At 35.2% G+C, this 13,993-nt stretch overlaps 1 protein-coding gene across 2 annotated transcripts; it reads right to left on the bottom strand.

Moving 5' to 3' along the window:
- Positions 1–280: 280 nt before the first annotated feature.
- Positions 281–3,096, bottom strand: LOC120418281 (probable isocitrate dehydrogenase [NAD] subunit alpha, mitochondrial). Of its 2 annotated transcripts, XM_039580602.2 has the most exons (6): positions 2,939–3,094; positions 2,590–2,712; positions 2,194–2,358; positions 1,611–1,789; positions 1,201–1,552; positions 281–1,136 (listed from the first exon to the last, which is right to left on the bottom strand). In XM_039580602.2, the coding sequence occupies exons 1-6, from the start codon at positions 2,963–2,965 to the stop codon at positions 795–797; spliced, it is 1,188 nt and encodes a 395-aa protein (XP_039436536.1). In that variant the 5' UTR covers positions 2,966–3,094; the 3' UTR covers positions 281–794. The 2 variants fall into 2 exon arrangements, with proteins under 2 accessions (XP_039436536.1, XP_039436537.1); XM_039580603.2 differs by lacking the exon at positions 2,590–2,712 and having other exon boundaries at positions 2,939–3,096.
- Positions 3,097–13,993: the final 10,897 nt, after the last annotated feature.

Here is a 13,993-nt window from a genome sequence, read left to right as displayed (position 1 = left end):
ACAGGAACAGGAAATTGTAAAATGGAAGTAACATAAAATAACGATTCCATAATGTTACACTAACTATTGGATAAAATTTATGTTATTTTTTGCGAGTCGAGGAGGAAAAGCCAAGTCAGTACAAGTACGGTTGATAACATTCAGGTTATCGATAAGTTAATAACTTAAATAACGGATATGGTTATTTATAGTACATTTTTCTCTTTAAATTTGTTGTTATTTTCCCTCTTTATGGAATGCATTTTTTAGGTAAATTATTTGACAAAAAAATTAGACTTCGTTTTACTATTTACCGCATGGCTTGTTTTATTGTTCGAGTAAGTAACGTTGGTTTTTTCTTTCACAATTTTAAATAAATAAAACTTCGGTGTCGCATAATCGATCTTAAAGTAAACTCAACGAATCTACGGCTGTTTGTAGCGGGAGAGGAATATGGCAGAGGGCGCACATTTTCTGCTTGCTGTTTTGTGTTATTGTCCAATATTCACTGCTGAATGAAACGAAACTACTGACTCATTGAACGGTGGACTGTTTTATTCAGAATTATAATACTGGCTGCTCGAAACTAGATTTACTGTTGCGCCGTATCTTCAAGGGAGGAGTGCTCTGCATTCTGACACGGGACAGGTGACACTCAATTAGATGTAGGCAATAAGAATATATCATTTAGAGGTATAAGTTAATTTTTTCAACCTAATTTGACCGGTGCGCGCTTTTAAAGGTAAATTGAAACTATCCGAATTGTATTCTTGCCTGGGGCTAGCGAGTTGTTTTTGGTGGAAGAGCGACAGTGTTTACTTAATTCTCTCGCAGATGGCGTTGGTGTACTCCGAGCACTTGGCCTTGCCACCCAGATCGCCGGTCAGATATTTCGCGTCCTTAATGGTTTCGAAGCAAGCAGCCTGGATCTTTTCCGCGTGCTGGTTCAGCTCCATGTGCCTCAGCATCATCACGGCAGATAGCAGCAGGGCGGTTGGGTTAGCCAGATCCTTTCCGGCAATATCCGGGGCGGTACCGTGCACCGACTCAAACAGGGCACCGTTGAGGCCCATGTTACCGGACGGGGTCAGACCCAGTCCTCCCACCAGACCAGCGCACATGTCGCTCATGATGTCACCGTACAAGTTTGGCATGACCTGCGAACGGTAGAGAGAAAAAAAAATTATAACGAATTGACTTAGAAAAAAAAGTTATACTTACAAGAACATCGAATTTGCTAGGATCTTGCACCATGTTCAAGCACACAGTGTCCAGGTACTTCTCCTCAAACTTGATCTCCGGATACTTCTTGGCCATGTCACGGCAGCACCGCAGAAACAAGCCGTCGGACATACGCATAATGTTGGCTTTGTGCACCACGGTGACCTTCTTGCGGTTGTTGTCCTTGGCATACTTGAACGCGTACTCGGCCACTCGGTTGGAGGCTTCCTCCGTGATCAGCTTGATACTCTGCACGACGCCGTCAACGATCTCGTGCTCGATACCAGAGTACTCACCCTCAGTGTTCTCTCGAATCGTCACGACATCGACGTTATCGTACAAGGTCTTGTAACTGCGGGAAACATACAAGTTAGGAGATTGTACAAACATACATGCTAGACGCAACATACCCCTCCAGACTTCTGCAAGGACGCACGTTGGCGTACAGGTTGAACTCTTTGCGGAGGGCCAAGTTCAGGGAGCGATGACCCTTGCCGATCGGAGTCATCAGCGGGCCCTTCAGACCAACCTTGTTACGGTTGACCGAGTCGATGGCACTTTGTGGAATTCCAAACTTGCCGTCCGGATTCTGGAAAATCACAATCACAAAGTTGTTATCATTATCTATTGAGACCTGTTAATACTCGATCATGGTTCACATAAACTATTTAGAGCCACTCTCAGCATAATTCGCGTTAAAACTCCAATATACCAGCTTCCATGTTTGTTTTAACTCTAATCTATAGTGAAACAAGGTTGATTAGCTTGGATATTGGTGTTTTATCACATGATCATGCTGATAGATGCTCAAAACTAAAGGTCGGCATTACTACTAAGCGATTCAAGAGACATCCGAGTTCAGGTGTGTGTGATGAAGAACTGTCTTGATTCTCACTGCTGGGTTGGGTATTGATGACAATTATATCGACTGACCCAGCCCACCCACCCAATTCGGGCTTGTTAGTGCTGAAGCCCAATCACAAAGCAGCTCACCCTGACTGGTGTGACATCGACGGCTTCCCATTCGATGGGCACGTTGGCAGCTGCGAAAATCTTCTGCACAGCGGCGGAAATCTCCGGTCCAATTCCATCTCCCGGGATAAGCGTAACCTTCCTGGTGCCGGACGCGTATCCACGTGCCCCAAAGGGACTGGAGGCCTGAAAGTGGGGAAAAGTTATTTTACTGGTAACGTGAGCTTTACATGGGACATTTTTGTTCATTTAGATACAGCACAAGCACTATAGTGTAGTTACGTAACATAAAGTTTATGTTGGAGTCAATGGAAAAAATGGTCGGTAAGCTTTTATTTTCAACATTTCGCTATCAATTTTGATGACGCGTGATTTCTAGACTTAGTAAATATTTTACTTATCAGAATGTTTATTTACTTGGACAATTGGCTCGGTTTTATTATGCTTGGATTCGGGAGACGAGGTTATGTAAATTTTGACCGAGTTGCCCTTCACTTTTTGTGACAAATTCTTTAGTAAATTTTCAATATCGACACCGAACTGAAAAACAAATAAAATATTTATCATTGAAAAAGAATCAAATGTTATAAGCGCAAAAAAAACTAAGAGAAAAAAAAACATTTTAATTTCTAAGCATTTGAAACCGCCATTCTGTTCACAAAGTAAATTGAATACAATTATTTGGCAACGATTCACGAAACAAGTGTACTTTTGGAAATTCAAAAACAGATTTCACACTTTGCACTAAATAGAACACTGTTCTTACAATTTTGTTAATCAAACGGGCCGCCATTCTTTGGAGAGATTTCGTTCGCAAAAGTTCGCGACCGCAATGAATGAAAAATTCTGAAGTTTCGCCTCCCGAAGTACGATGACAGACTGCCTGACAGTGACAGGAGGGAATTCGAGGATGGTTTCGGTAACGAAAATCAATAAAAAAGAAACAAGAAATGACAGCTTAGGTGATTGCTTTGTTCACTTGCTTCAACACCTTTCTAAAAACGAAGTGTTTTTAAGGGCTTCCATGGAATTGAAGAAGAACTTTTGGAGCTTTTCTTGAAAAGGTCCAATAAACCAAGTTTCCAGTTTTTGCTTTTAGGGTGTTTTTGAAACCGCCTTGAGTCAGGGGTATTAAAAAACACCCAAAAAGCAAAAACTGAAATTTTGGTTTATTGGATCTTTGAAAAAAAGAAAAAAAAAAAAAACTCCAGACATCATCTATTCTTATTTTTAACATGTTGTGAAATGTGAAAACATTTCGTGCTTGCCGTTTCAATAGGGCACAAAACTTTTGTAAACAAGAGTGTATCCCTTTCACACCTAATGCAAACTGTCGTTTGAGTGAAAGGGACACACTCTTGTTTACAAAAGTTTTGTGATCTTTGGAAATGGTAGGCTCCATTTGACATTAAAATATGAACATTCCAAAGAAATCTCTTATTCGTAAATAAAAAAGAAAAAAAATGTACCCTAAATCGAAACTTGAACGTCTCGTATTTCATGAACTTTTCCTAACGAGGGGCTTAGCTTTGCTGAATAATTGACACTCTGTAACAAAAAAAAGTGCTCACCATATCCATAAAAACATTTATCTAAATTTTGCCAACATAACCAGACCATCTTTTTGTTTTTTTTGGATCAACTGTATTTCTTTGTGGTTGGTCTTGTTCGTTTGACACTTTCCAGTTTGTACCCTGTTGTTTAATAAAGTCAAACTTAAAAGTGAATTATCTTTTTCGCGGGACACTTACTACACCGACCAACAACATTTCTGCGCAGACTCAACTCAAGGGGAAGCATAAAGTGTGGGGTCCCCAGAAACACGTGCACTTTGAATTTTTCAAAAATATTTAGACATGTCCCTGCAGGGCCGAATGGTTTTTTTTCCATAGTTTGTATGGAGAAATAGTGCTGCTCGCTACTCCCACATAGGCGTCATCCATAAAGTATGTCACGCTCTAGGGGGGGAGGGGGGGGTCTGAGCAAGTGTGACATTGCGTGTTATAAGTATAGGAAAAGCGTGACAAAGGGGGTGAGGGGGGGGGGGTTAATTTTGGCTGATTTTAGCGTGACGTACTTTATGGATGAAGCCATATTGCATGCTATTTATTGGTTGTACAAGCAAGATTGACGAACTGTCCTAATTCTTCATACAAACTTTGGAGAAAAACCATTCGGCCCTGTCTAAATATTTTTGAAAAAGACAAAGTGCACGTGTTTCTGGGGACCCTAAACGTCATGATTCCCCTCGATCTAGGCCTGCGCAGTCATTTTTGTCATTTTTTGTAGGTCAGTGCTATCAAACTCAACATTTGGAAGTAAGAGAGCGCTCTGTGTAAATAGGGTGTCAACCAAAAAAGAGACCCATTTGGACATCGGGGTTTCAGTTTTTCTTTAGAAAAAAACCAAATTACCAAAAAACAAAAATTCATTAATTGAAACAAAATGAAGCATTTTCCAAAACTGTGCAAAAATTGGCGTAAAAGTTGCTCCGATTCGCTCCAGATAACGAAGAAGTTTTCAACAAAAGTTTCAAAGTTAGTTAACTATAACCACAGACAACAGACGTAGCGGCTAGAACAAAATAATTTGATAATCTTGTGTAAAAACATGGCTGCCGCATCCTGCTAATCTACTAGCGCCATCTGTTAGCCTATTGCCACTCTCTGAAGCAGCCATGATGGTTTTCTGAGAAGGTGTGTTTGAAAATGCATCACCTAGAAATATATTAAAAATATATTATTTCAATTTTTCGAAAAAACATGTAAATAGGTAAAGATTACGTTTTTATGCTGTAGTAAATCTACTTAAATAATTAATCAACGCGATTTACGAGCATATGGATGTATTTTTTTCCATTTAATTATCGATATTAAAATAAGAGTCTAGCCTGATGCTTTTTTAAGGGCCCACCGGAGAGGAAAACTGGATGATTTTTATTTTTATTGGAACCACTGCCAGAGAGGGGAAATTTCATTGCTACTATGATGACTTTAACGAAAAACATCAGTTCGCGCCAAGGCGCGTGCATCGAGCCAACCACGTGGCCCAAAATCATAGCCTACCTAAAATCCTTGCATACGGCACATAACACGTGGCGAGGTAGTGTTTTCATGTAATCACGCTATTCAAGTTGTAACGAAATATTTCAAATAGCAAATGGTAAATAGCAGAAAAAGTCAAAAGTTAGTACTATGCATTCTTTTTTTGCAATAACAGACGAAGTTGACTTTATAGCTGTCGGCCACCATTGCTAGTACCAACCACTAGTGTCTTCCTTTTTATCTACAAGGACTTCGCCGCCCTGGGCTCCTAAGTGTATGAAAGTATGGCACAGAGCGACGGCGCCGAATACCCATATTTACACAAAGAATTTTAGAGCGCCCGCCGCGGGATTCAAACCGGCGACCCTGGATTGTGAGTCCAGAGCGGTCCGATTGATCCACACGGGCGGGCATAACAGACATGTAAGAATATAATTGGGCAATTCCCGTAATCATAGAATTCTGCAATTCTGCACACAATCGGAAGCAGAGTGTTCAAATAGTTTTCTGCAACAAAAGTTACTTCTTTCTCGTGCAGAACACCAGCAGAAAAAGAAGCTACAGAAACATGCAGGAGCGCGTTCCCGGTCATTTTCGTGAATAGGATTTTCTACCACTTCCAAACCAGTTTTTTTTTTTGAAAATTGCTTTTCTAGCTTTGTTGGTCTTTTACAAAACTTCTGGAGTTACTAGGTCTATTTTCGGACTCTATATTTCTATATTATCTATATTTCTTACGGAAATCCTACACTCATTTTTTTATAAGAGTTTCCTAACCTCGAAAACAAGGGATTATCCGCTCAACCGTTGTTCTAGTCGATTCAGCTTTGTATCCAGATAAGCTTACAGGATTTATATCCGTGTATAGAAAAACCTCTTGGTCAGCTACTCTTTTTTTTGTTCAGGGATTGTCCATATAAGACGTAGTTTTCGAAACGATCATATTATTGTTCAAACTTTCCCGAGTAGCTTGACACGTTAGTGGTCTGCTATTTTATGTAGTATGACAATGGCCTTCTTGTTTCCTGCTTTATCACCTTCAACCAGGATGGCTTTCTGAATATATAAGCAACCCAAAATGCGTTGTGAATATGACAAAAAATTCCACCAGGTTTTTGATTTTGTTTGTTTGTTTGAATTGAAAATTGCCTACTAAATATTTAAAGAAAGTTAAAATAAATTGATAATAGAAACCGTTATAGAATAAAAACTTCTTGCCATTCCGTTCTAAAACTACTTTCTCTTCCTGTAATTCCCGAATGACGAAAAGCCATAAGTTTCTATACTAAAAGAATCGGAACAAAAACAAAAACAAAAACAAAAACAAAAACAAAAACAAAAACAAAAACAAAAACAAAAACAAAAACAAAAACAAAAACAAAAACAAAAACAAAAACAAAAACAAAAACAAAAACAAAAACAAAAACAAAAACAAAAACAAAAACAAAAACAAAAACAAAAACAAAAACAAAAACAAAAACAAAAACAAAAACAAAAACAAAAACAAAAACAAAAACAAAAACAAAAACAAAAACAAAAACAAAAACAAAAACAAAAACAAAAACAAAAACAAAAACAAAAACAAAAACAAAAACAAAAACAAAAACAAAAACAAAAACAAAAACAAAAACAAAAACAAAAACAAAAACAAAAACAAAAACAAAAACAAAAACAAAAACAAAAACAAAAACAAAAACAAAAACAAAAACAAAAACAAAAACAAAAACAAAAACAAAAATTTGTATTTGTATTTTTGTATTTTTGTATTTTTGTATTTTTGTATTTTTGTATTTTTGTATTTTTGTATTTTTGTATTTTTGTATTTTTGTATTTTTGTATTTTTGTATTTTTGTATTTTTGTATTTTTGTATTTTTGTATTTTTGTATTTTTGTATTTTTGTATTTTTGTATTTTTGTGTTTTTGTATTTTTGTATTTTTGTATTTTTGTATTTTTGTATTTTTGTATTTTTGTATTTTTGTATTTTTGTATTTTTGTATTTTTGTATTTTTGTATTTTTGTATTTTTGTATTTTTGTATTTTTGTATTTTTGTATTTTTGTATTTTTGTATTTTTGTATTTTTGTATTTTTGTATTTTTGTATTTTTGTATTTTTGTATTTTTGTATTTTTGTATTTTTGTATTTTTGTATTTTTGTATTTTTGTATTTTTGTATTTTTGTATTTTTGTATTTTTGTATTTTTGTATTTTTGTATTTTTGTATTTTTGTATTTTTGTATTTTTGTATTTTTGTATTTTTGTATTTTTGTATTTTTGTATTTTTGTATTTTTGTATTTTGTATTTTTGTATTTTTGTATTTTTGTATTTTTGTATTTTTGTATTTTTGTATTTTTGTATTTTTGTATTTTTGTATTTTTGTATTTTTGTATTTTTGTATTTTTGTATTTTTGTATTTTTGTATTTTTGTATTTTTGTATTTTTGTATTTTTGTATTTTTGTATTTTTGTATTTTTGTATTTTTGTATTTTTGTATTTTTGTATTTTTGTATTTTTGTATTTTTGTATTTTTGTATTTTTGTATTTTTGTATTTTTGTATTTTTGTATTTTTGTATTTTTGTATTTTTGTATTTTTGTATTTTTGTATTTTTGTATTTTTGTATTTTTGTATTTTTGTATTTTTGTATTTTTGTATTTTTGTATTTTTGTATTTTTGTATTTTTGTATTTTTGTATTTTTGTATTTTTGTATTTTTGTATTTTTGTATTTTTGTATTTTTGTATTTTTGTATTTTTGTATTTTTGTATTTTTGTATTTTTGTATTTTTGTATTTTTGTATTTTTGTATTTTTGTATTTTTGTATTTTTGTATTTTTGTATTTTTGTATTTTTGTATTTTTGTATTTTTGTATTTTTGTATTTTTGTATTTTTGTATTTTTGTATTTTTGTATTTTTGTATTTTTGTATTTTTGTATTTTTGTATTTTTGTATTTTTGTATTTTTGTATTTTTGTATTTTTGTATTTTTGTATTTTTGTATTTTTGTATTTTTGTATTTTTGTATTTTTGTATTTTTGTATTTTTGTATTTTTGTATTTTTGTATTTTTGTATTTTTGTATTTTTGTATTTTTGTATTTTTGTATTTTTGTATTTTTGTATTTTTGTATTTTTGTATTTTTGTATTTTTGTATTTTTGTATTTTTGTATTTTTGTATTTTTGTATTTTTGTATTTTTGTATTTTTGTATTTTTGTATTTTTGTATTTTTGTATTTTTGTATTTTTTATTTTTTTGTATTTTTGAATTTCTGAAAGGATAATTATAAGAGTTATAGAAAATGGACTGGACCAAGGTCACCGGATAAAGCTTGCACTCCAAAAAATTAGTTCGCGTAAACGTGAACAGAGTTCATGTCAACGGGAACCAGGAAGAGAACTGTTCACTTTCATGGTGCAATGCATATTTTTTATTTTTTTGTATTTTTGAATTTCTGAAAGGATAATTATAAGAGTTATAGAAAATGGACTGGACCAAGGTCACCGGATAAAGCTTGCACTCCAAAAAATTAGTTCGCGTAAACGTGAACAGAGTTCATGTCAACGGGAACCAGGAAGAGAACTGTTCACTTTCATGGTGCAATGCACTATAAAAGTTGAACAGTTTTCGTCCTGGTTCCCGTTGGCATGAACTCTGTGCACGTTTACGCGAACTCATTTTTTTGAGTGCGGTTTTCCGGAACCATGTCAACAAGTAATTTTTTTTGTACGTGATACGAATTTCCATTGATCCATATTTTTCCTTGAAAATAAAACGAATTACCAGTCAAATGTAACCAGAAGCATAAAAATCCGTTAAAATGTGCTAAGATGCATTTCAATAAAAATTCCCAGAACCGATTCCAGGAAAAATGAGCCGTCACATGACGTGATTTGGTCAAATCATGCAAACAGTAATTTTCACAGTTTCACTGGGGGAGCTCCTGCGTTGTTTCGAAGATGGCTACTGCCCATAATTGACGCATCATCAAATAAAGAATCTAAAAAGCATGTTCAAGAATGAACATTTCCCTAAAAAGCATGATGATTATCTTTTCCATACTAAATCTACGTGTTTTCGTTCAAAAAAAAAATATACTGAAAACTAGGTATGTATTTGTAGAACTTGAAAAAAATCAAAAGTCGAAATAAAAAAACTAAATTTTCTGTTGAATACAAAGCCACACAAATATATGAAAGTTGAATGATCATGATTCTTCACCCATCACTTCATCCACGTGGTTACCATGATCGAGTCACAGTTCATGCTTGAATCCGCGCGCACCCTGTTCGCGGGCGCCAAACAAACTTCGCGTGGCCATAGTAACGACAGCAGGAAAACGACGCCGTCCGCTGGCGAAGGTGAAAATCTTGATCAACCAGTGGTTCTGCAATGGCAGCCGCTGAAAAAATCGATTCAAAATTTTGAACTAACAAATCTCCTAAATGCGAAAGATTTTCTTCAACACATATAGGCATTTTGGAAACGTAAATTACTCAAAAAGGAATTGTAGCAATAAAAACTAGTATTCCTTCAGCCGTATCGGAGAAATAGCTTAGCAAAGGCAACGATTTCATATTTCCCCATACATTCGCGAATCAATCTAGCAAAATTATAATTTCAAACTTTCAATGTAACAAAAGGGTTCAACAGATAACATTGAAAACTTTTCAGTTTGTTCAAGATATATTAATTTAGGTATTGGAACAGTTTGAAAGCAATCTATCGAGTCAATTTCATGTTCTGGTAATAGAAATGAAACTTGGGCGGGTGGACGATTTTCCGTCTCCGGTGGTGGCTTAAACACAGCAACCAAGGCCGCGCTTGAGGCTGTCAAATTCTTGCTGGTTATGTTTATCAACAAAACCAAAAGAGGAGAGCGAAAAGGAGAAGGAGACCTGGTGGAAATCGGGAGGATGGGCAAACGTTTCTTAGAGGAAAAAAGATGGTTCCGGACCAGAAATGAAACAATCCGGAACTGTCGAAGATGGAGAAACAGCACGTTATGACACGACAAAGTGTGAAAGTCATCGGCGCCGTCAGCAAGAGCTACTATCGCGGCCAACCTCGTAAACGTTTTGGCCCCGAACGACCGCATTCCGAAGATTATCTCCGGAACCGACAAACTAGCTTCCACGAACACCTCACCCCTCACCTCCAAGACACCAACCACTTCAACGCCCTCGAAAACCACACCATCTTCTAGTGCCGACACTTCCGGCGAACCCTCGTCGCCATCTCGAATGTTCCCCCCGGCACGTCAGTTTCCCCCACCGGATATCCAGTTCAAGCGATCCTCCAACCCCCACCCTTCCCCTTCCCATCCTCTTTCGCCAGTGCCAAAGCGGTGTCGTATTTGGTCAAGTAAGGATCAGTAGAGATTAAACCGATGGCCTTGTGCGACTTGTGGTTCTTCAAATGTTACCGGGCGACCGTATTTTCCGAGGGAATCTTGATTGGAACGTCGGTCGTTTGCACACCTTCTCCATAACGACGCCGTACACCAATCGGCTATCCGTCGGTGCTAAAATTGGTTCAGGAACCAGATTGGCCACTTTGGTTGCCTCACATTTGTCAAGCAGCTGCAAGCGCGAGAATCAACTTTTCATCCAGAACAAACGAACAACAAACAAACGTTGAAAACCGACAAATCTTATGGCGAAACGAAAATGACAGTAGGCGGAAAGCGATATTTTGACAGCGGGAAATGTGTCAGGGCAAAGCGACTGCAGCGCCACAAACGGATTGCCACAACTAAAAAATCGTTGCAATGATTTACACAAGGTAAGAATCGAGCCCAAACGCACATCCGTGGAACTTGAGTTTCAAAAACGAGGATATGTACGGTACTGCCTCTAGCGGTGGAGAGCTCCAACTTTTCGACTAGTTTTTATGGCTGTTTTGCATCGATGGGTCGTCCATAGTGAATGTAATTAGGATATTTTAAATTTCATAAAATTACACAAAGTGGAAAATTATTTTTAATTTTTATAACAGCATTTATTTCCATCGAGAACATAATGTTGACTTAGCAGTACTTCGGCGTGCAATTAAACTTCAACAGCATTTTTAACAGAACTCTTTTTTCAAAACTTGCCTGATTTGAAAACAATGTTTCCGGCCAGCCAATTAATTTCATAGCCGATTACGATGATTAATTTCAATTTTCACAATGTCTTGGACAATTTGTCACACACATACACATCCCTTGATGTTGTCGTTGTTCTGTAGATTCTAATAATTACTGTCAGTAGATGTAGCTAGTGAGTAATCCTTATTTTAATTTAATCTAGTCCCATTTGTTGGTCACAAATTTATTCAAATTCTATTTTATTTTTCATCTGTGCCCAATCTCTTAAGTAGCGCAAAATAGCATTTGTTCGATTGATTTTTTATAATATTGTTCGAGATGTTTTTCTTAATATTATGGTACATGCATATGATTGCATTGCATGCATATGATCCCAGATTAGATTAGATATTATGGTACATGCATATGGCACATTCTCTAGCGACAAAAACGACCCGTTTTGGCTCAAGACCTATCAGCCTATCAATTTAATCATTTGTTCGTTGTTTTATTGGTTCAATCTTCAATCGCAGCTGGAATAACAATTATAAATGTTTAAAATAACTAAAACATGCCTTATTAATTTGTATCCATTGCAACGTTACAGAGTGATCGATGTGGCAAATGAAAAGTTCGACTTAAGATATGTCTTCCATAGTCACTACTTGTAGAAAATTCAATTGTCAATCCGAATCTGTAATAATATTTATATTTGGAACAGGTTTTAACATCATACGAGACATATTTCGCAAAAAAGTGGAAAATTTCATGACGTTGCAACGCCGGAATATGTCATATGTATTTGTATCACTCACAACCAAATTTAAAATTTCTAACAAATTTTGTTATATTCCAAATTTGATCCTTTTTCGATCATTTTTTTTTTAATAATGATTAGAAGCCAAGATAAATCATAGTTGATAATTTTATTAAATCTTAAACAGGCACCGGCTACATGAAATATGCATTGACCCTTCGTCCAATCAAAACTGGTATATTGAAAAGTTGCCTCAAGTAAACAACATCGCAGCACTCCATGATTTGAATTTTCGTTTTGCCTCTCGTGCGGCTCTCGTGTGGCCGTTTGTTTTTGCGATTCTTTTACCTTTCCTGCTCCAAAATGCCGGAAAAACTGTGCATTTAAAACTGCATTTTCAGATATCATGGCTCATCATTTTATTCGATTGCAAACAGGTATTTAGGTAGTACTGGTAGTACATGGCTTGAATTCTTTGACATCGAACAAAAATATGAGGAGGAGATTCGCAGCTCTTAAATCTGTTCCTCTCAATTTTCAAATCAACGACGCCACTAACCCATTTTCCATCAGGGAATCACGAGGGAGAGCTTTAATTGTTGAGAAAGAGCATAAAAATTGAATCATTAGCAAAGAAATCGCGTCACCAAAGCAACATAAACTCCTTCATTTAATGAATGAATGCTTGAAGCTTCTGTCAACATACAAGTGGTATACATATTTTGTTCTGTCAATTTGCAAGAGGTATAATAGATTCAAATTTTACAGTTGTTGATGCTGAGTAGGCTGTGACAAGCGTGGACAAATTTCCACTATACCAGTGACAGAACTCAACAATCGTGCCACTTTTTGAGCTATCAGGTTGTATGGAGTTCCACCTATGTGCCAAACGTCTGTTGTCTGTGCTATAACCACAGACTACAGTCTGTGCTATAACTATGAAAATGTTGATAAAAAGGATTTAATTGCTTATTGTTGACTCGTCAAGCTTATGTAGACTACTTACAATTTTCTTACATACTAGATATTATTTCAATTGTATAGTTTTTTCGTATACATGTCGAAATGTATGTACTGTGAATTTTCATTACAAATGCTCATCATTTGATTTAGCGGCGATTTTTTTGAATAATTTGTCTTGTATGCAGTTTTTCTAAAAAGTGGTGGGTACGGCTTGGTTCATGAATATTATTGCGTATTTCTGAAAGTAATGCTGCTGACTGCATGAAACCTATAGAAACCTTAGAAGTTCTTTTATTTCTGATGGAATTCTGGGGAATGACAATGGATAGAACCGAAAAATGCACACAATCCCAAAATGCACACGATCCCGAAAAATGCACACGATCCCGAAAAATGCACACGATCCCGAAAAATGCACACGATCCCGAAAAATTAGAATAACTGAATATTCTGAAATAATGTCGTTGATGAAAGAGAGCATGGCAAATTTACGACGTTCTTGTAATGATTAATGATATATGTTTATGAGCATGCAACGTGCTTCATACGATGGGAGAGGAAATGTAGTCCAGTTTAGTTTACGTAGTGCGTTCAGTAAGAATTGTTTTTGGATTTTTTTTTTTCATTTATTTTATTACTCTCAAAGTTTCATGAGTACGAATAAAACAATTGACTGAATTATCAGATTCTTCGAAAAAAATTCTACTAAGTAAAGATAACATTAATTTTCTGAATTAAATTTTTAAGTGTTTAAGTTGATAATTGAAAATGATCTATTGTTCGCTCAAGGCTTTTGACAATATTGCTGCAACACAAATTTAAAATACATCGTCAGCTGTGTGCTATCTTGTGACATAGACATTTGGTATTTTTCGAGTAAAACGATTTTTAAAGTTTGAGGTTGAATATTTTCACAACAAAACATGATAAACTTTTTTTAAACAAAGCGATCTGTTCGTATACTATCGATGAACAAACGCTCCAAGTATGGAC

This window comes from Culex pipiens, chromosome 3 (genome assembly GCF_016801865.2).
Source record: "Culex pipiens pallens isolate TS chromosome 3, TS_CPP_V2, whole genome shotgun sequence".
In the NCBI taxonomy this organism is placed as follows: Eukaryota; Metazoa; Arthropoda; class Insecta; order Diptera; family Culicidae; genus Culex; species Culex pipiens.
This window is presented reverse-complemented; position numbering and strand designations above follow the sequence as displayed.